General features: G+C 44.4%; 2 protein-coding genes and 2 non-coding genes across 4 annotated transcripts; 1 reads left to right on the top strand and 3 right to left on the bottom strand.

The window, feature by feature from the left end:
• Positions 1 to 937: 937 nt before the first annotated feature.
• On the top strand, positions 938 to 3944 carry LOC102231725 (forkhead box protein J1-B-like). Its single transcript, XM_023340478.1, has 2 exons — positions 938 to 1705; positions 3112 to 3944. Exons 1-2 carry the CDS (start codon positions 1139 to 1141, stop codon positions 3919 to 3921), a joined length of 1377 nt encoding a protein of 458 aa, XP_023196246.1. The 5' UTR covers positions 938 to 1138; the 3' UTR covers positions 3922 to 3944.
• LOC111609900 lies at positions 3926 to 5694 on the bottom strand. Its single transcript, XM_023341189.1, has 4 exons — positions 5678 to 5694; positions 5526 to 5538; positions 4614 to 5444; positions 3926 to 4577 (listed from the first exon to the last, which is right to left on the bottom strand). The coding sequence occupies exons 1-4, from the start codon at positions 5692 to 5694 to the stop codon at positions 4542 to 4544; spliced, it is 897 nt and encodes a 298-aa protein (XP_023196957.1). The 3' UTR covers positions 3926 to 4541.
• Positions 5695 to 21958: 16264 nt separating this feature from the next.
• trnai-uau lies at positions 21959 to 22052 on the bottom strand. Its single transcript has 2 exons — positions 22015 to 22052; positions 21959 to 21994 (listed from the first exon to the last, which is right to left on the bottom strand). It is a non-coding gene; the product is annotated as a tRNA-Ile (tRNA).
• Positions 22053 to 22322: 270 nt separating this feature from the next.
• Positions 22323 to 22416, bottom strand: trnai-uau. Its single transcript has 2 exons — positions 22379 to 22416; positions 22323 to 22358 (listed from the first exon to the last, which is right to left on the bottom strand). It is a non-coding gene; the product is annotated as a tRNA-Ile (tRNA).
• Between the last annotated feature and the right edge of the window lie 79 nt (positions 22417 to 22495).

Below are 22495 nucleotides of genomic sequence, written 5' to 3'. Positions count from 1 at the left end.
CAACAGTTTGTACAAAGAACAAGGGCATCTATACTTTTTTATGTAACTAAATATATGTATATTTTTTAGTTATATATATATATATATGTATATATATATATATATATATATATATTAAAAGGGGGCCATCAAAATAAGCTTCATGAAACATGATAAAATATCAGTCAATGCAGTTCAATTTTAAAGAAAACGTTTTATAAGATTAAAAAGCTCAGTAAAATGTTTTGTTTTGTTTTATTGGTATTTTTAATGATCTGATCTGCATTATGAAAACTGTCATCAGCTGCCATCTGACAGCATAACATCTTTATTTTATTATTTCTTTATTAGGAAATTATGCTTTGTTTATAATTGTCCAAGAAATGTTTAGCAAAATACTGCATTCTTATTAAAACTGATCAAATATCTGCATTTTGTGGCTCAATCACTTCCAATTAGACGATTGTGACTCACATGCTGAAAAGTTCATAACATCACCGGTTTATCTAATTATATATTTATGTAATTACAGAGACGCTGAAGGTGAAGAAAAGGTTTGATCTGAGCGGGACGTGGCGCGGATTTTAGCGCCAGTCCGGCAGCCATGAGCGCCAGAGGTCAAAGTTCAGCTCGTTTCAGGCCAGAAGCTCCTCTAGTTCAACTTCAGCTAGTGATCAGTCAGGGAGCGGAGCTGCAACCATCATTAACGAAAATAATCGACAGGTTCGATTATTTTCAATATTTGAACATAAAGAATCTGGATGAGGGAAGCCGGTTCGGTTCGACTGGCCAGTTTACGGTGCTGCACGGATTCTGCTGCTGCTCGCCCTTCACCAGAGAGAGAGAGAGAAACAGAGAGAGAGAGAGAAACAGAGAGAGAGAGGAGGAGGAGGAGAGAGAAAGAGGAGGAGGAGGAGGAGAGGCGCAGCAGCAACAGGTTTCCTCTCAGCATCTTCTCCATTCTGGCACCGGGAGGTTTTCCAGTTTCGGGTCTTTCTGCAGGGATCCGGTCAGTTTGCTGAACTGTTTTATGTGATTCTTTTTATTCGTGAACTTTTCTGTTTTTTTTTTCTTGCTTATTTTTCACATTTTGAAGCGGCGAACCGAACTTTAAATGCGCTAAAATCCCGCCGCCGCCCCAGACCGTGCAGACAGCAGGATGCCCGTCCTATCGAGCCCAGACAGCGCCAACAGGTTCAGGGAGAGGTGGCTGGACCAGGCCGCCGGTTCCGGTTCTGCCCCCCTGGATGACAGCCTCACCAGCCTCCACTGGCTGCAGAACTTCTCCATCCTGAGCGCCGACCCGGAGCGGCTGGCCGGTACCGGCCCGGAGTGCCCCTCCTCCCACCACCACCTGCTCCTCAGGCGGCTCGGCTTCCCCAGAACCGGGACCGACTCTCCGTCCAGCCCGCCGGCCGGGGACACGGCGGCGGCCGCCGGGATGCCGCGGTACCCGGGCAGCCCCGCCACCTCCGGCAGCCAGACCACCGCCGCGCCGCCGCCGCGGTTCTCCCCGCTCCCCGCACCGGGCTTCCCGGTCCAGGCGGGCCCGCCGGTGGAGGTGGACTACCGGAGCAACCCGAAGGTCAAGCCGCCCTATTCCTACGCCTCTCTCATCTGCATGGCCATGCAGGCCAGCAAGCAGCCCAAAGTCACGCTGTCCACCATCTACAGCTGGATCACAGACAACTTCTGCTACTACCGACACGCAGAGCCAAGCTGGCAGGTAACCGAGCCCGGTCCGGTCCGGTCCGGTCCGTCCATAATTCATGAGTCTGACAATACTGAGCTGCGCGGCACTCCAGTGTCACCATCACACAGAGCAAAGAGACACTTACTGGTTTAACAGACAGACCAACTCAAAGCAGAACAAATCAGGTTTATGGAAAATCAACATGATTTTCTAAGTTCTTGAAATAAAAACCATCAGAGGAAACGGCAGCAGCAGAGATCCGGAGATCAGGAGATCAGGAGAATGGATCTGCAGGCAGGAGAAGTTCGTTTCTAACAAAAAAAAATCTGCGGTTTTTAAGAGTGAAACAAAAATCACACAGTTTCTCTACAGTGAAACATGGTGGTGGCAGCGTCATGCTGTGGGCAGATGGACGGAGATACAAACCAGAGGACAGCCAGAGATATTATGGGATGGATTAGATCAGATCTATGGGTCGGGACGGGCCTGATAACAAATGTTACTGGATGATATATTATCACGATAAACGATAATATTGTCATTTTCAACTAATCTAACGATAAAGGCAGAATAATCAAGGACACAAAAATCTATTAACTTTCATTTCCAAAGAACGTTTAACTGGAACTGGAAAACTTTTTACAAATAACAGTAAATGAACAATAAATAAAACAAATTATGTCTCAAAATTAAACTTCGAAGCAATAATTTTAGGACATGGAGAACTGCCAGGTAAGACTTTGGTAAAATAATAAAGTACAAACTAAATACTTTATTTGGATGTCAAATGTTAAAAGGATTTTTCAAAATGGTGGCTTTTCAATAATATAAACAAACTCTTCAAGAATGCAAACAAGAATTATCTCTGTTATCTGATTTACTGCTTACGTTAGAATGGTCTATTCAAAGTTCAGACCAGAACTGTAAAACTCATCCAGCTGAAGGAAAGAGGCAGAAAACAAAACACAAACTATCCGACTTCCTTCTGTTGAAACAAAAACCCAACGTGTCGCCTGGATGGGAGGAAATGTGGAGAACCTTTAAGGAGCAGACAGGTGCTCTGCATCTCTTCTTCTACGTTTTCTGTTCCAGGGGATGTGTGTGTGTGTGTAACCAGGGGATGTGTGTGTGTGTTCCAGGGGATGTGTGTGTGTGTGTTACCAGGGGATGTGTGTGTGTGTGTAACCAGGGGATGTGTGTGTGTGTGTGTGTTAATGAGGGCTCCTGAGAGAGCTGGCAGCTAAGCAGCTGATCAGGTCTGAAACGCTCTCAGCTGCCTGTTACTAGAAAGCCTCATTAGCAACATTAGCTTCTCTATAAACAACAACAGCCTCTGCCCCGCTGCCCACGCTGCTGCCTGCTGACAGACGGACCGTTTTAGTTCCTGCCTGGCTGCCTTTCCTTGTGTTAAATGTGTTTTTTTGTTCTTCGTGGTGCAGAACTCGATCCGTCACAACTTGTCCCTCAACAAGTGTTTCAAGAAAGTCCCGAGGCAGAAAGACGAGCCTGGGAAGGGGGGCTTCTGGCAGATCGACCCTCAGTACGCCGACATGTTCGTCAATGGCATCTTCAAGCGCAGGAGGATGTCTGCCAACCACTATGGCGGCGGCGGCGCCGCAGCAAGGCAGAGCAAGCTGGTGGAGGGTTTCCCCGGCAGCTGTCCTCACCAGGCGGGCGCCAAGCGGAAGCAGCTGTCCTCCACCGACCGCAGCAAGCTGATGCGCTCCACCGAGTCCCCGCTTCTCGCCATGGAGGCCAACAAAGTCGACATCCTGAAGGGGGACTTTGACCTGGGGTCCGTGTTCGATGACGTTCTCGGCGGCGGCTGCAGCACCTTCGAGGATCTGGACCTGAACACGGCGCTGAGCTCGCTGGGCTGCGAGATGGAGGCATCCATGAACGGCCGGCAGCACGCGGCAGGCCCGGGGCGGTGGGGCGGCGCCGTGGATGTGACCCACTACCCGTCCTACAGCTACCTGGACCTGAGCGACGCCGCCACAGACGGCACCGTCGGCATGTCGCAGCCGCCGCAGCAGGACCAGCTGCTGCAGGGACAACACCAGCTGCAACATCTGGACGAGTCAGCCATGCTGTTCGGCGAGCAGCCGGTGGACGCCGCGCTGCAGCCGTGGGAGGAGATTAAAGAGGAGCCGCAGGTCATTCCCCTGACCCTGGACCCGGGCTTTGGGCTTTACGAGGGCTTCTTCACCGAGATGCAGCAGTGGGAGCGAGCAGAAAGTTTCCTGTGAACTCATGGAGAAGAGTCCAACCGCTGGTCGGCTCAATGAAACGTAAACCAGCTACTCATCTCATCTCCTCTAATCTGATCCAGCGACCACTGAATTATTCATTCACACTGATGAGCCATTATGAACACCGAGCAGGTCTTCATGTCTCTAGAACCGGGTTCTTTGGGTCAGGTGTCAGATCCCATCAGATCAGAATTTGGGGAGTAAACTCATCATCTTCTTCTAGCCTTTAATAGTGATTTTCTTCATTTTGTGCCATTTTGTTCCAATCTACTTTCATTTCATACCTGTAAGCAATTCAGTTTGGTTCCATTTACTTAACCAATGCATATCAGTGTATTTTTCTTTGTAGTTGTCTGTTTTAATGAATAATACAGATAAATAGTTATAGAATAGTTCAATCTTATTACAGAGATGTTCACAAGTCAATCTTTTCCCAGAAAGGTCTGAAGGCATGTTGACCACTTTGTCCTTTTGCCATTTCATGTCCTGACCGTCTGTCAGGGACTATCCACCAGGGGGCGTTTGGTTTTTAAAGTACAACTAAACCCCAAATCAACTTTTTGCTGATAAATTGTCTAAATAGGTTCTTAAGAGTTCTGTGATGTTTCTGTTTGCCATCAACTGGAAGCATCATGCATAAACTGTACAAGGACCTTAGGGTGCAGTAGGGTCTTAGGGTGCAGTAGGACCTTAGGGTGCAGTAGGGTCTTAGGGTGCAGTAGGACCTTAGGGTGCAGTAGGATCTTAGGGTGCAGTAGGATCTTAGGGTGCAGTAGGACCTTAGGGTGCAGTAGGGTCTTAGGGTGCAGTAGGGTCTTAGGGTGCAGTAGGATCTTAGGGTGCAGTAGGATCTTAGGGTGCAGTAGGACCTTAGGGTGCAGTAGAGTCTTAGGGTGCAGTAGGATCTTAGGGTGCAGTAGGATCTTAGGGTGCAGTAGGGTCTTAGGGTGCAGTAGGACCTTAGGGTGCAGTAGGGTCTTAGGGTGCAGTAGGGTCTTAGGGTGCAGTAGGATCTTAGGGTGCAGTAGGATCTTAGGGTGCAGTAGGACCTTAGGGTGCAGTAGGACCTTAGGGTGCAGTAGAGTCTTAGGGTGCAGTAGGATCTTAGGGTGCAGTAGGATCTTAGGGTGCAGTAGGATCTTAGGGTGCAGTAGGGTCTTAGGGTGCAGTAGGATCTTAGGGTGCAGTAGGATCTTAGGGTGCAGTAGGGTCTTAGGGTGCAGTAGGGTCTTAGGGTGCAGTAGGATCTTAGGGTGCAGTAGAGTCTTAGGGTGCAGTAGGATCTTAGGGTGCAGTAGGATCTTAGGGTGCAGTAGGATCTTAGGGTGCAGTAGGGTCTTAGGGTGCAGTAGGATCTTAGGGTGCAGTAGGGTCTTAGGGTGCAGTAGGATCTTAGGGTGCAGTAGGATCTTAGGGTGCAGTAGGGTCCCACAGTAGCGTAGGGTCTTATGATGTACAAAACCTTCCCTGCTGGGTTGAAACTGACCAACGGTTGGTACAACATCTTCAGCAGTAATCAGCTATTTTTCATAATCGCTAAAGCATCAAAGGACCAAAGTTAAAAATGGCAAAGGGTTGAAGTTTCCAGCCTCCTGTCCTACCGAAGCCATGGGGCTGCAGGGGAGGGTTAATGTCATGTTAGACATTTGATCGGTCTCCAAAAGCTGGCGATGATTGAAGTGTTGAAGCAACATCCTTGTGAATCCAGCAGAAAGTTGCTTTATAACGAGATGAACAGTGTTCCTCCTCCTACCTGTGCTGGTGCACCATAACGTCATGTGGATCAGTTCATTTCTTTCTTCTCTAAAACATGATGGAGTGTAATGTGTGTTTTAAAGACTTTTGATTCTTTCTCCTGGTTTAAGGAGGTTGGACAGAAGACATGTCAGTGAAATGGAGATCCATCAGATCTTAACCATTTCATTCTGGAATATCAACGGAGTGAAAATGGAAAGGTCTGGGAGGCCTGGAGCAGGACTATGAGGGACCTGATTGTCCCGGAGACCCCGGCTGCTCTGGAGTCGTCATAGTAACAGGACTGACGCACAACCATCCTCCATCGACGGACTCTCCAGAGAGAAACTCTGAAAACTGACAGGATGTTACTGTGCTACATTAGCATTGACGTTTTATACTAACTATTTATGTTTGATGACTAAAGATGAACATAAATGGAGATGCATAAACTTCAGATTCAATAAAAAGAGTTTAGAAATCCACAACATCCTAACAGCTGAAGAAGCTGGACAGGATGAGCCGCCATCTGTCCTGATAAAACCAGAACAAGTTCATCAAATCTAACTTTATGCACTTTTAATAAGCAGCAGCAGTTTGGTTTTGTTTTAGTTTATTGTGTTGAATTGTTTTTACTGATTCTTAGCACATTAGTTTGCAATAACTCAAACTGGCTAGTTCTAGTAAGCTTCATCCACGCTGTGTTTATGGTTTTATGTAAAAATTTATATTTGTTGATGAATTTGCGCCAAATCTGTCGAAGAATTATGCAGTTTGCTGTTATTTTTTTATTGATTAATCAGAAAATGATTATTTGGTTTTATGATTGGCTGATGATTTTTTTAAACTTTTTTTTATTTCTATTGTTTGTTTTCACAGATTTGATCAGAAATGGAGAGAAAAGTTTTAGGGAAAAAGTTTATTAACAAGCCAGACTCTCGTTGTAATAAGTTTGATTATTATTGTTTGATTTTGTGTTCATTTGTACTTTTTAAAGAGCTTTGGGATGCAATCATGCCTTAATGCAATAAACGGTGTCAATTCAACATGTTTCAGCTCCGCAGCAGCGCAGCTTGGTGGCCCGGCTCGCTGTGTGTAATCTGCAGATAAACAGCCTATCAGGGTTTATCATTAATCAGAACAGACACGTTTGGACTCGTCTGCTTGTTTCAACAGGAAAAAGATCTGTAGTCAAAAACTCACTGCAGAAGAAACCGTTTTATTGAAAGTTTTATGTTTTCACAGCTCGTTTCACTCCCCTGCTGTATCTGATGTTTTAGCAGTAAACTGTATGAACAGCGAGATTAAAATACTGCAGCCATAAACCAACTTTACATTAATCAGGAAACAAATCTTTTACAGAAGAATCTTTGCCAAGAAAGCAGCACAAAAACATTTTTTGAGTTTAAAACATAAAAACAAAAGTTTTAAGAGCTTCTAGAACGAGTTTTACTTATTTCCTTCAAATGTTAAGAGAAATCCATCATGGAGATTTCAGGCGTTCTGCAGCTGATCTCAGTCAGACGCCGACTGAGACGACTTCCTTCCCTGGCCAAGCCCAGAACATCGGGATCTTCAGACGGCGAGTTCTGATGACGACCAGATTAACGTTAATCTGAAGACCGTCGCCCAGCGTTAAAATCCAATATGGCTGCCTGTGACACACTGAGAACTGCAGCACCTAGGTTTGGATTTTATTCAAGTGTTCTAAAGTAAACTGGGTGGAAACCAAATGCATGCCACACTTTTCAGATTCTGCCTCATAACTGCGGAGCATTTTGTGTTGTTCTACCAAAGCAGAACCCAGTTAGGTGTGATTTGAGTGTGAAGTTGATGACGACCTGAAACCTAAGAGGTGTTCCAGTTTTCAGCCAGCTGCGCAGCAGAGCTCAGTGTCTCTGTCCGGACTTAGAAACCGGACCCAGGCGTCACCATCACCACAGCTCAACCTGCTGCAGGACTTTATTTCCTCGTCTTGTATAAAAAATGTGCTTTTCCATCCCAAATCTGCTTTTAATTAAACTGGAAGAAGGAAGCGGGGCGTAAACACGGCTTATCCACGACCCTCCGGCCCGCGGCGCCCAGCGGCGCCGGGATCAGCACGAATAACTCAGATTCCTTGAAGCAGCAGGACGAGGCCGGGTTCTGCATCTGGACAGTCACCTGAAGTGATGAAGGTGATGAAGAAGCAGCTGCTGCTCTGTGGGGGGAGAACTTCCTCCCCAGCCTCCATGTGTGTGTCCATCCACAGGTGGCTTCGCCCGCCTGGTGGGTGTGTGTGTCGCCTGCCGAGTGTGTGTGTGTGGCTGTGCTGGGCCCAGATAACGTATCTCAGTGGAGCAGGGCCCCGCGGCTCTATTGAGGAAGGGTCAGGGGTTAAGGTTAGCTGGTGGGCGGCACAGCATGCGGACCTCCTGAGCGGCCGTCTGCAGCCGACCCGGATTATTCTGCTTTATCGCCTCCTCTGGGAGGCCGGGCTTCACTGCGACTGTTTGCTGATGTTTTATTGCCTTCCCAGCGCTCTGCACCGCTTCTGATTAGAGTCAGGCACAAACAAGACGGCCTGAGCGATTCGTTTTGGGTGAAGCAGAAAGACGAGACCCACAAATTACATCCTTTTGTTGCTGCAAAAAGAAAAAACGTGTTTTATATCCCAGAGGATCCGCAGAGCCGGCGCTCAGATAAGAGCCTGAAACCTGGACGGTCAGCAGGAAGGAGGCTCCTGCTGACCGCCTCTCTGGGGACTGGCGGTGTTTTTTCTAATGATGAGATCAGTTCTAGTGGTGTGAATCTTTTTAAATCTTTTCATATTAAATCCCTGATCAATTCTAGACATCTTGTTTTTTTAACATTAATAAAATAGATCTTCATTTGAGATTTCTGTTCATATATTTTGACAAAGGTTGACTTAATTGTTTTTTTTTCCTTTCGAAAATTTTTATTGTTACTGTAAGCATTTAAAAAACCATTACATTTTTGCAGTTATACAGAAATTTTCAAAAAATTTTCAAGTTCATCAATTTACACTAAAAGGAGCTAAGAACAAGGGTATAAAAGGTTGACTTAATTTTTCAGTTCAACGTTTTATATCTTTGTTTAAAAACAGAAAACGTGACTGTTTTACTTCCAGGTGTTATCTCTGGAATGAGAAACTATCACTCATGGTGAATCCCTAATAATTTGTGTTGTTCAGTGTTTATGTCCACCAGTTGATTGCTAAATTTGCTCATGTACGGAAAACCAAGAGGGCCAAAGAGATGTGAAATTTCATGTCTTTCATACATAAAGTATGGCAGAAATCTGTCCAGCATATGAATCCTCACAAAGATAGACGGATCGTTTTCCTCCAATCAGAGTTCAGCTTGGATAAAAAGGAACCAATCACAACCAACAAGTCAAAATACTCCAGGAAGTAGAGCTGGGCGATATGAACTTAAAGGTTTTATCACAATTATTCATAACAACAATAAAACTGACAATAAGAAGGATTTATTCTATAGCTAAATTTAGGTTTGGCTGTGACTGTAATCAAAGCTCCACAAACACTTTAAAAAATGTGAAGCGTGTTTCTTTAGGACCAGTCAGTGAAATAAATAATGACTTGTATCATTAACTGCACACAGTAACTGCCTTCAATATGATTTTCAAATTTACTGATATTTATTTGATTATCTCAGTGAAAAAATGGTGGAGAAAAAAAAATTCAAAATTCTCATCATGATATAAAACGTATCGCGATAAACGAAATGATAAATGTCCAGGAAGTGAAATTATACAACAAAACTGCAGGATTCAGGAAACACACGAGAAATCTGCAAGATTCTCATGTTTCCTGTAGCTGAGCATAAAAATACTTTGTGCATTAGAGGAAACATTTCTACGTTTGTTGTCGGCTGCTGCCTGTCTGGTTTCCAGAGCTTCATCACATATTGATAAGCGAGGACAGAACGTGGAGCGCTGACCGTCCGTTAATGGCTCTGGTTTAACAGGAGGGGCTTCGGCAGGAAATGCATCTCAACAGGTTTCCTCAGGCTGCTGATTATGGATGAAATGCTAATGGAGGCTCCCTTTAGATGGCCTGCTCCGGGCTGAAAGGAAACATGAACGCTGAATTAGAATAAAAGCCGCTGAGGTGCATGAAGACGAGGAGGAAAGGCTTTTATTAGCATGTGGGATCGGTCCACTTGGTTTCAGAACAGGATCATTACTTTCACTCAGCTTCACTGGGTCTTATTTGCACGAGTCCAAACAGAAAAGATCTCAGGTTAGGTTTGATGTGCTAATTTAATTTATTCAGGCATCTGTACGGACAGATGCAGGTGTGAACATTATGGAAACATCCTGCAGGGTTTAGAGGCCAAAGACGCTGCAGACAGGCAGCAAAATTATTAAACAACTGCTTCTTACATTTTGACAAATTACAACCAAAACTTTCGTGTTTTATTAAGATTATATGTGAACAAAAAAGGATCTTAATTATGCAAGGAATGGATGGATGTGCAGTTTTACTGGAGGTGGGGCTCAATTCAATTATTAATCCAGTTTAAATGCAGAGTCTGTATCAATTAATCCAATTTAATCCACAAAATCAGCAACACTATCAATGAAAAACCATTTCTGCTGCCAAGTTACTGAATAAATATCATCAGACAAGTTCATGTTTCCAGAGTTTCTCTCATCGTTCATGGAGCTTCTTTAGAAATCTGGACGCTAACATTAGCGTTAGCTGCTACATGTTAGCATTCAGATGCTATTTTAGGCTAGCATAACTTCACTGCTATGTTAACTGTTGTTAGCACAACTTAATTAAAGCTAACCCTTAGTGGAACCAGAAAAGACGAGTTAGCGATGTAGCTTTAGCATCAGATTTACAGGTAAAAAGAAATAATTATTAATTGCATCAAAGTTTTTAAAATGTTAAAATCTGTACAGAAGCAGAAATGAACTCACTGTTATTAGTAGTCGTTAGCTTTATGTGTTTAACAGAAACAGAAGACAAAGGTTCCAGCTCAGGATGTTTCTGTTTGCAGTCAGGATCTGGTTCTGGTTCTGGTTAGGGAACGTCTGAAACTGGTTGCACTGGATTTTACTGAGCTGTGCTTTGCAGGGATTTATTACTTACTGCTGTTCTGTCACAAAAATCCCAGTAAAACACTGAAGTCTGCTTGTAATGTAAAAACTTTACTAGGTTTGAATAACAGAAGCGACAATTTCTACTGCATCTTCGTTTTTCTGAAAGACCTGAGAAAAAAAAACAACTTCTGACTTCAGCAAAGCCAGAAAGATTTTATTACAACAGGAAAACCTGAAGTTAAAGAAATTTTTAGGAGGATTTTAACAGATGTTGGTCGACACACGATGAAGAAATCTTGTTTTATTTACGCTGAATTGTTCCGGCTGTGTGTGTGTGTGTGTGTGTGTGTGTGTGTGTGTGTGTGTGTGTGTGTGTGTGTGTGCGTGTGTGTGTGTGTGTGTGTGTGTGTGTGTGTGTGTGTGTGTGTGTGTGTGTGTGGCAGCTGCTTGCCCTCCTCCTGTCTGGCTGTGAGACAATCAACTTCTCCTGCCACCACAGAGACCGAATCTACAGAGTAAGAATGTCTTTTACTGACCAGATCAGATCCTGGATGCCAAGACACACACACACACACACACACACACACACACACACACACACACACACACACACACACACACACACACACACACACACACACACACACACACACACACACACACACACAGCGTGGAAAACGAGCCAAGGCAACTTGCACCAGAAAACCAGTCTGGTCGCCTTCGACTCATTTTCAGCCCAGAAACTCCTGGTTCAACTTTTACTCACTTCCAGATTTTTACTAAATAAAATTAAATCATCACAAAGTTTGACCTTTTCACCCTTTGTCACTTTACAGCCACCAACTTCAGTCTATTTGAAGGAAACTCAATGCGACAGACCAACAAAAACCAGAGAAAGATTTTCCTCTGGTTCCACTAAATAAAATCCACGAGTTCGTCCAGACGAGGACAAAACAGATTCCTGATGATTCTGAGAAAATATTCTGCAGAGTAAGATGGACCTGACAGCCAAACATGGCGGTGGCAGAATGATGCTGTGGGCTGTTTCAAAGAGCCATGAATTCTGCAGAATGTCCATCTGGAAGGGAGAAAACCCACCGAGATGTTGGAATGGTCTAGTCAAAGAACGGGCCGCTCACAGTAATACGTTTCCAGGTTGGTTCAGACGGTTTAATTACTGCGTTTTGTTTTTACTCTGATTGTAAAACCATCAGAAACATTTCAGCTAAATTAGAGTAAATTCTAAAACTTTGTGATATTCTTGTGCGTGAGAACAGCAGCGCTCTGCCGCCTCGCCGGCAGCCATGACCTCATCCCGGCCTGTCCATCAGAACCTCCGGTTCTGTCAGAACGATTACCGACCGACACCTGATCTGCAGCGCCGCAGCTTCACCAACAATCAGCGCGTTAATAATGCATGCAGGATCAAAGCTGCTGCCGGAGCGCGGCTCAACAACAAACTCCCTGCAGCGTCCTGATGAAGAGGAGAAGCAACATGGAGGCCAGAGAGTCACCAGCAGACCCGGTTCTACTGGAACCAGATCATCTGCTCCACCTCCAGCTGCTGTGGTTCTGAGTCAAACCAACCTGTTCCCCTCCTGGCCTGTGGGGGCGCTGCACCAAGAACCACTGACAGCTTTGGTTGGATTTACCCAGAATGCCCTGCTCTGTAGTCCACTTCCTGCTTCTGCAGTAGTCTCCAGTCCGCTTGGCGTTCGCATTCAAACCGATCGAGTTCACTTTAACCAAACCCAGACCGAGGTTTGGAAGACCAGAGGTCAGAGGTCAATTAGTGTTTATAACTCACCAACAGACCGGATTATACAAACGGACTGGAGTCGGATTAAAGCGAATGAACTGGGCTGGTGGGAACGCAGCCTTACACACTAAAACATGCAGAGATCAAATAAAATATTAAAAGTGTAACTGGGAGTTTAAAGTTTAACAGTCTTCCATGACTTCCTGTTTGCTTCAGTTTTCAGAGTTTTCTCTTAGCCACTCATTAAAATGGGAAAGACAAAAAAGCATCTAGCAGCCGATGTGTGCTAGCTAAAGGCTAACGCAGCAGAACTCGGGTCTCTAATTCTGCGTATTAACCCTTTAATCAGCACGGTGCTGACGGAGGAGAGGCGGAGTGCAGCCCACCCCCAGCCTGGGCCACCGGGGGTTAATTAAACTGATTGGGTCCAGAGAGACAGCGCCGGCCTCTGACAGGTGTATCTGAGCGTGTGTGTGTGTGTGTGTGTGTGTGTGACCGTGTGTGTGTGGCTGTGCTTAGCGCATCAAGAACACAGCATACTCTAACGCTCATCCCTTTGGAGTGTGTGTGTGTGTGTGTGTGTTAGGTTATGCATATGCATTGCAGCCTCCATATTTAACTCTCTATTTGCATTTTGTTTTAATTCATTTCGTGTGTGTGTGTGTGTGAGAGCCTATTCAGGAAGCCTGATTAGCTTTCTGCCTGGAACCAATCGCTGCTCCACACCTGTCTGCCTCTGGAAGAGCAGAGCCTCCTCAGCTCAACGCTGCGCTGATTACAGAAACGCCGCTGCGCGTCGCATGCTGAAGGGTTCTTCACTCCCTCCTGATGGATGCAGCCGCAGAGCCACGCAGGGCAGCAGCGGCCGTCAGAGCCGTCGGTTTGCATGCACTGATGCTGTTTGTGTGCAGCGGTGAAACTGGTGTTAATACAACAGGAGGCTGGCAGGGGAGAGGTGCTTTACACACACACACGCCAACACACACACACACACCAAAGCTGGCAGGTAGAACAGTCAAATTAGCCTCTGGAGGACGAAGCCATCAGGATCTCCACGGGGAAACGCAAGAGACGGAAAACAGAGAGAAGATGGAGGACAGGAAAACACGAGGCATGAATGAACAAACGGCTGAAAGCTTTCTCACGATATTATGCGGTTCTATCATAACAATAACGATAAGAACTATTTATTATTTATCATTTTAGGCAACTGTGTATCACAGCAATTATTGTCCCACAAACACTTTAAAAACATTCCTATTTGTAAAATGCTTCTGTAGGACACCAGTCACAATAAGAGGTGTGATTCATATCACTAAACTACACAGTTTATTGTATTTATTTCCACATTTATTCATATTTATTGATGGTTTCATTGAGCAAATAATAAAACTAACAATAAGAGTTTTTAGCTTTTATGCATCATCAACTGGAATTAATCATGGTAACGATAAATCAAATTTCCTGATAAGAAATTTAACACAATAAATAAAAATCGAGAGTCAAACTAGATCATTATCTCTGATGTTCCTCCTTTTGTCTCATTTAGAAATCTGCAGCTGGCAGCAGAAACAGATTTATGAAATGATGAGGATCAGAACCCGATACAGGCAGCAGAACAAACAGAACCGACAGAACGAGCGGAGTCGACCCGAATCAGACCTGGAACCGTAACTGATGCTGCTGGATTCATCCCAGAAGTTATCGCGATAAATGATCATATCGCTTTCAGACCATTTTGGTAAAAATTCAAATTCCAATGAAAATTTAAAACTGGAAGACATTTGAAATATCAAAAATAAATAAACAAAATAGAAACAACAAATAAAATGAATTATGAAGTTTCTGCTAGTTGAAATCAAAACACCAGAATAAAAACTTTTATCATCCAGTTTTTAGTAGGAAGAGAAAAATGATACATTATGCAAATGGAAAGAATTGAGCTCGTTTTAATTCATCATGTGATGAATTAAAGGCCTGATTCAAACCAAACAGCCGACAGGAGAACAAAGAAGCAACAGGAAACAAGCAGACAGGAAAGACGTGTTTTCAAAATAAGACAAGAACTAAATTACTGAGACTCAGGTTGTCACAGCAGATCCTCAATAAAAGTGTTTTTTTTTGTCGTTTTTCCAGCTGCAGATGAAACCCGACTGCAGTCAGACATCTGAATGAAGGTTCCGACCAAACAGCGACCCAAGAAGAAGAACAAACCGTCCCCCTGCAGCACTTTACGGCAGTACAGATGGCCGCCGCAGCGCTCCGTTTATTGCAGTAAAGATGGCCGCCGCAGCGCTCCGTTTATTGCGGTAAAGATGGCCGCCGCAGCGCTCCGTTTATTGCGGTAAAGATGGCCGCCGCAGCGCTCCGTTTATTGCAGTAAAGATGGCCGCTGCAGCGCTCCGTTTATTGCAGTAAAGATGGCCGCCGCAGCGCTCCGTTTATTGCAGTAAAGATGGCCGCCGCAGCGCTCCGTTTATTGCGGTAAAGATGGCCGCCTCAGCGCTCCGTTTATTGCCATAAAGATGGCCGCCGCAGCGCTCCGTTTATTGCGGTAAAGATGGCCGCCGCAGCGCTCCATTTAGGCACCACAGCACTCCATTTAGGCAGTAAAGATGGCCGCCACAGCGCTCAGTTTATTGCAGTAAAGATGGCCGCCACAGCGCTCAGTTTATTGCAGTAAAGATGGCCGCCACAGCGCTCAGTTTATTGCAGTAAAGATGGCCGCCGCAGCGCTCAGTTTATTGCAGTAAAGATGGCCGCCGCAGCTCTCAGTTTATTGCAGTAAAGATGGCCGCCACAGCGCTCAGTTTATTGCAGTAAAGATGGCCGCCACAGCGCTCAGTTTATTGCAGTAAAGATGGCCGCCGCAGCGCTCAGTTTATTGCAGTAAAGATGGCCGCCACAGCGCTCAGTTTATTGCAGTAAAGATGGCCGCCGCAGCGCTCAGTTTATTGCAGTAAAGATGGCCGCCGCAGCACTCCGTTTAGGCAGTAAAGATGGCCGCCGCCGTCTGTAGATGGATTTTAAAGTTGCTGGTCACCAGATCTGAACCAACCGTCGGGATGTTGCTGCAGACGTTGTCATTTATTTGCGTTGCAGCAGGAAAACTTTGTTTTTTATCCGTTTTCTACCGACTGGAATGTTTTCTACATTCTGACAGATTTCTGCTGCTTTCTTGGTTGTCTGATTTTTTCCTCATCGTGTTTTTAATGCGTCCAACTTTTGACCCTTATCTTTGTTGATGATCTGATTTGCTGTCTTTGTGAATTATTTGAGTTGTTTCCAACATCTGGTGTGAATTTTATATCAGTGGTAAGAGACTTAAACTAAAACGAGGCTCGATATGGAACAAGATCAGGATGAGTCACAATTAACAGTGAAATAATTCAAACAGGATGAGACATTTTGTTGGAGAGGTTAGTTTGACAGATTCCCAATCTTTGATCAGTTTGTTTAAAATCTGTTAGAATTTGATCAATTTATTTTATTTGTTACGTTTGTATCGTTTCTCTTCAGTTAATCTAAAGTTTATGCAACTTGTGTCTCTAATTGTCCAGGTTAAATTTTAACATTTCTTTGTGTAACTTTAATCGTCCTGTGGTGCAGAGCAAACCTCCTTGTTGGTTCTGGCTGTGACCCGGTCCAGCCAGAACCGGTCCAGCCGTCCGTCTGTCTGTCCATGATGGACCAGAGACTCGTCCCCACTGGACAAACATCGGGTCCTGAGCCAGCTGGGACCGACGCTTCTGACCTTTCATCATCTGGGAGACGAAAGACAAGCAGGAGAAGAACAAGTGTTCAGCCAGATCTGGACCAGAACCAGAACCAGGTCCATCTTATTATTCCAGCAGGCCGCTCAGACGAGGACAAAGAGGATGAGAGACAGCTGGGACGTTTCCAGTTTTTCCACTAAACTTTCAGTTTTCCTGCATTTTGTTTCAGTTTTAGGAACATTTTAAATAATGTGGACGGATCCGCTGCTGAAGGAGCTTCCTGTTGGTTCCAGTCAGGCAGCAGCTGCAGCAGCTGCAGCAGCTGCTGCAGCTGCTGCATGTCAAACACATTGAACCAGAAAAATATCAACAACATTACAAACACAAGAAAAGGTTCTGGAAAAAAATGTTTCCCCTCAGCTGGGACTAAAGAAAACTGTTCATTCTGTATGTAATATTTCATTAATATGATAATTAATGTAAGCTGTTCAACCTGAAAACTGAAATATCTCTAAGTTTGACACCAAGGCTAGTTCTGTAGAACTCGAGACCGGTTTTGGTCTCAGAACACTTTTTGATGGTCTCCATCTCGTCTCGGAAGCTGAAGACTTGGGATTTTATTTCAAGACCACAACTGTAAAATTATCACTAAAATGCCAGCATATTGTCCAGTTTATATCTTGGCATCTCTCACACACACAGAATAAAAAAATATCTAGAGTCTAAAAACAATAATCCAGCCTTTTGCTGCAGCAAGTTCATTTCTAATTCCTGCAGCTGAACAGAAGATTCAGGACGAACCTGGAAAACATGAGTTAGGATGGAAACAGGCAGACATTTCAGATCTGATTGATTTTTCTCTTTGTGTTTTTATATCTGTGTGCTGATCTGCAGTAGAGCTGGAAGAAAAGCTGGAGTCTCTTTGATAAAGAACCCAGCAGCTCTGTCTGCCCCTTTGGGAAAATTACGGCACGTATTTTTCTCCATATGAGACACAAAAGGGAAGCCTGGTTTCTCAGTGACACGCTTCCCTGTGATTAGCTTCAGAGCCGCATGGCGGAGAGAGGCGTGACCCGATCCGTGGTTATAATTATGGTCTCCCCTCTCCAGAGTAATCAGCAGCCATTAAAAGCCCCTTAGCTCAGCACCGCAGCATTAGCGGTTAGCATCTCCATTCCTCTGGGGAGAGACACAAACAGGACAAGTTACAGTAGAACTACTGCTACATACTTTTACTCAAGTAACAAGAAGCTTTACAAGAAAGTACTCTAATAAGAGTAAAAAAGTATTTGCCAAAATGTCAATACAATTATTGAGTAACTGATTAATTATCAGTCATTTAATATTTAAAAATTACATTATCAGATGGACCAAAATATAAAGTTATGTGGAAATTTTGGTATTTTAAGGACAAAAATTACAATAAATCATATAAGTAACCAAAAAAATCAAGCAAAAGAAAAGTTTTCAAAATCATTTCTTTCAATAAAAAACTAATTTAATAACAATCTTTAAAAGAAGCTGCAGCTGTCAGTCTGGTGAGGTTTCCGTTCAAAAGTTTGCTTCTCACTCAGTGGGTAGAAAATCCCACTGAGTTCATAGTAAATGACGGATTAACGTGGCGATGAAGCATCTTTCAGTTTTTCTAACAAACTGTTGGAACATGTCAGAGAAAATGTTCTGATCCTGATGCTAACCTTCATTAGCTCGTTAGCAATGCTAACCTTCATTAGCTCGTTAGCAATGCTAACCTTCATTAGCTCGTTAGCAGGACAAACTCCAGCTTTTTCTTCAGACTCGCTCCTCTTCCTCTGTTCGCTCCTCTTCATCGCCATTTCAACTGTCTCCGGTTCAAACTGAAAGGCCTGAATTTCCCTCAATGCGCAAAATTACTGTGCCGAGTCCGAAGGGACGGAGCTAGCACCGTAGCACCTAGCATACACTAACTACCCAGCATGCATTGCAGTGTAAACAGCATGGCGACGCCCGGGTGACTACATTTTACAGACGCATAAAAACGTATATTTCCACTCACCTACAGTGTTGTGTTTGCATTTGAAATAAGTGTTTCAAATCAAATTTATTGCTACAACTACTTCTGGCTCCGTCTCAGGCAACAGAAAGGAAATTTTGGCCAAACTAAAACCAGGAGTTTCTATTCTAGGAAACAGAGCAGAGACCACTGGAGCTTTTACACGTCCACATATTCCCTTTAGCACAAAGTTTAAAAACTATTTGTTAGGATCATAATTTCTGCTCCATATTTGGGCAACATTTACCAGAAACAACATGTGAGAAGTGTAAAGCTGTAAAACTGTAAAGTATTGTTTAAAGTTTGTGTTGCTGTAAAAGCAGCAGAATGTGGGAGAAAAGAGACAAAAAAGTGAGATGAAGAAAACAGAAAAGGGAGAGTCTGAGGAGGAGGAGGAGGAGGAGGACGAAGGTTTACTCAGTGTTTTCCCTCCTTTGCTCTGTCTTTTGCCTCCTTTTTCATCTGTTTGAAGTGTGTGTGTGTGTAGGCGTGTGTGTGTATGTGGGGATGGGCGTGTTGTGTGTGTGTGTGTGTGTGTGTGGCACACTTGAGTCTTTTACTGATTACCTGGCACACATCAGGTCTTTCAGAAGGGCTTTTAACCGTGGAGGATAATCTCTCTGTTTCATCGAGCAGCTGAGAAACCGTCTGATTCGTCTGAATCAATATGAAACTAAAGACGCTCTGCACTGGCTGCACATGGAAAACATCTTCTGTATTACAAAAAAATATTTTACCGCTAAGCCTAATAGATTTAGATTAAATGTGTTTTATTGCTGAAGTGATGGTAAAACAATGTCAGCAGAGAAATCTAATATTATGTTTTATTAAAATTTGCTTGCCAGAAATCATTGATTCCCATCTTCTTCATGAGCTGATGAACTTTTTCTTCCTCTAGCAGCAGAGCAGTTTTCTGCAGGTTTTCCAGTTCCTCCGGTTGGAAGGCCTCCATACCATCACCCTAATCTTTCTCAAAGTATCTATCAGATTCATGTCCGAAATCCAAAACAATCAGATCACAGTAAAAAAATGTTTTAAAACCTTAAACTGCAGGGGTAGAAATAACGCTGTTTATCTGTATGTAATGCAAAAATACAGATTTAATTTGAATTATTTTCTGAGTTTTTCTTCTGAATTTGATGATTTCACATCTTATTGCCAAGTCTCCCACCAGGAGCTGTGCTGGAGGTCAGAGGTCGTCCTGTAATTTGAAAAGCTTTTGTGTTCAGAAAAGCAAATATTTAAAGGTTTTCTGTTTCCATGTCGCTGCTGCTGTAAGCATGAAGTTTAAACTTACAGCAGCAGCATTTAAAAGACATTCAGACATGACTACCAGCTGTTTTACCTCATTAATGCACAGTTTTCTGTTACATTTGAATATTTTTAAAACCATAAATGTTCGTCCTGAATGAAATTAAGTCGTAAAAGTTTAGAATTTGGGCAGAAAATGAGTGAAGTTGAGTTTTCTCCTGATGAGAGCTGATGTATCTCTGAGGTGGTCGGGGTGTTTGTCCTCCCTCCTTCCCCCGCCTCCTGTGTTTTATGTGTGTGTGTGTGTGTGTCCTGCCCATCCTCTTCCATTCAGACCCCCGTTTACCATGACAATAGCTGCCTGCCGAGAAGCAGTGCTGTGTGTGAGTGGCCCACCGCTGGCTGCTGGCGGCCCTTTCAGTGCTGCGACCCTCCCGGGTCATAAAGAGGCTGGCAGCAGCGCCAGCAGCCCGTAAACTCACAGCTCTACACTTGTTGTGTCTGAACTACGGTACCAGCAGCGCGCTGGACCGGCTGGGTTCATGTTCATGGTTTTGTCAGCAGATGAAACGGGAGGAGTTTGATTTTCTGAACCTGGTGGATGGGGCCGGTCTGAAAGGACGGGGACACAGCTGAGGACAGAGTGTCCAGAGTGGGAGGAGGAAGACGGGAAGCAGAGAAAAACAAGTTTGCTTTTGAGTCGTTACTGTAACTTATCCAACTGAACATCAACTGGAAGCTCTGAAAATACCATCCAGAAAGAACACAACACAAACAGTACCAGAGATCGGTACCAACAGTGCAGCAGCAGAAAACCTTCCCCACAAGCTGGGCAGTGAACCCAGAACATTCAGAACCAGAACCAGAACCAGCAGATCTGTAGAAGGTTAGGAGAAAATGATACCAGCACCATGATCCTCTAGTCTGTCCTGGTTTGTCCTGCTGGACCTTTCTGGACTCCTGGCTGACAACTGGCAGCTGGACAGTCTGTCTCTCACTATACTGCCCCCTGGTGGCGACCTTAGGCAAGTGTGCAGCTACTTCCGTCTCCATGTCAAACGTCGAGACTAGTCCAGCAGCAGTTGGAGGATTTCTCTTTAGTCTTTAGCTAAAGACCACTAGCTATTTCTCCTACCAGAGCTAGGCTACCACCATAGCTTTGTATTTACCCAGAATGCCATAGAGCTGTAGTCCACTTCCTCTTTCAAAGCGGCCCCCGGTCCTCTTTGCGTTCACATGCCTGCATTTGGTCTGGATTCAGACTGAGGTTCATCCATCCGTCCATTCTCTAACACCTTGACCCTTTGGGGTCGGGAGGTGCTGCTGCGCTTGGGGCGAGAGGCAGGGTCACCTGGACGGGTCGCCGGCCTGTGGCAGGCCTCAGACTGAGGTTTTTTAAGGTACATTTAATCATAAAGTCAGGATGTTTGGCTGATAAAGAAAACAATATTTCATAAAGTTTAGGTATGAATAATGATATTTAAGAGCTTCAGGAAACCTTTAGTAGGTTTGGGATGTTTGCTCCTGGCTGACTTCCTCTATTTATTCTTTACTAAATGTTGAGATTCATCAAATCTGTTTGCTAAATTATAAAATCACAAAATGTTTCAAGGAGGAATCATCAGAAAACTAAAAGCTCTTCAGCATCAGTCAGTCATGGCTGGTCAGACGCTCTAGATTCAGATGTTCGGCATTCAGTGTGTGTGTGTGTGAAGTGTGTGATGTGTGTATTAGCCATAGTTGCATGCCTCAGACCTTGGGAGGCCGGGCAAGCCCAGACTTGCCCGGCGGTCGGACAGAACCTGGCAGAGACGAAGCCTGAAGACACGCAGAGCGAACAAACACTCCGACGTATGATGCATCCGCGTTTATCCGTTACCACATCTGTGCTTTATCACTGCAGGCCACAGAGAAACGGGTGGGGGAGGGGAGTGATCCAGCTGTTATTGACCTGCAGCAAACAAAACACAGTCTCTGATAACCAGCTGACAAGTCCTGAAGCAGCAGATCTTCGCTGAAACGGAGCGACTTCCAGAGGAAGAGATTCTGTTGATTCAGCCTGCGTCCTCCTAAACGTATTGACAGAGGGCCATGCATGGCCAATGGGACCTGTTGGGGTTACTGTGGAAATTTCCACTGCAGACGTTTCCTCTCCAGACTGTTTGGGATTTCTGTGACACTAATAAAAACTCCTGATGAGAAGCATTTTCACTCAGGGGGGAAACAAACCCAACAACAGGAGGTTTATAGTGATAAGATGTAAGAAAGCTGATTTCACTTCACACAAGGTTTAAAATACATCCCACATTTCCTACCAAGGAGAGACGGTGATTTTTGAGATTTTTGAGAGTGGCAGTGATTTTTATTACTGGGGTGAAATGTCTGTTTACCCATGCAGCCTGGCTTGATTGGCATAAAAAAGCATTTTAAGTCATTTTAACCATCACATCTTAATAAAACGGCTAGAACTGCTCCAGGTGAGGCTTGAACTCACAACCTCGGCATCTCTCACACCTTGTACTGTCTATAAGTACCGCGCGCTGACCGGTTGCGCCACTGGAGCTGATGGTTGATGATCTAGTGAATCTGTTCCCACTGGGAGACTTGTGCTTTTCTTTCAAACTGACTAAATGCTCAGCAGCTCAAATGTCAGATAATAACTAAATCTTTGGTCACTAGCTGCTATACTAGAAAGTCTTTAGATCTGCTGCCTGAAACTTTGACAAAACTCACCTTAATGCCTTGAATTCAGTTAATATTGAGTAACATATCATTTACAGCTGTTACATTAGCCCCTAGCAGGATTTTGTTTGATGCAATGTTAAAATTTCTGTGCTCCAGGTGAGGCTCGAACTCACAACCTCGGCATCTCTCACACCTTGTACTGTCTATAAGTACCGCGCGCTGACCGGTTGCGCCACTGGAGCTGATGAGTTTGTGGATCAGACCACTGGGTCCTGCTCATCCTGCCAGTAATCTGCTAACAGTTGAGCTAACTGTAAAAAT

The sequence above is a fragment of the Xiphophorus maculatus genome, chromosome 10, assembly GCF_002775205.1.
Source record: "Xiphophorus maculatus strain JP 163 A chromosome 10, X_maculatus-5.0-male, whole genome shotgun sequence".
In the NCBI taxonomy this organism is placed as follows: domain Eukaryota; kingdom Metazoa; phylum Chordata; class Actinopteri; order Cyprinodontiformes; family Poeciliidae; genus Xiphophorus; species Xiphophorus maculatus.
The sequence above is the reverse complement of the archived record's forward strand: the minus strand, read 5'-3'. Positions and strand labels throughout refer to the sequence as shown.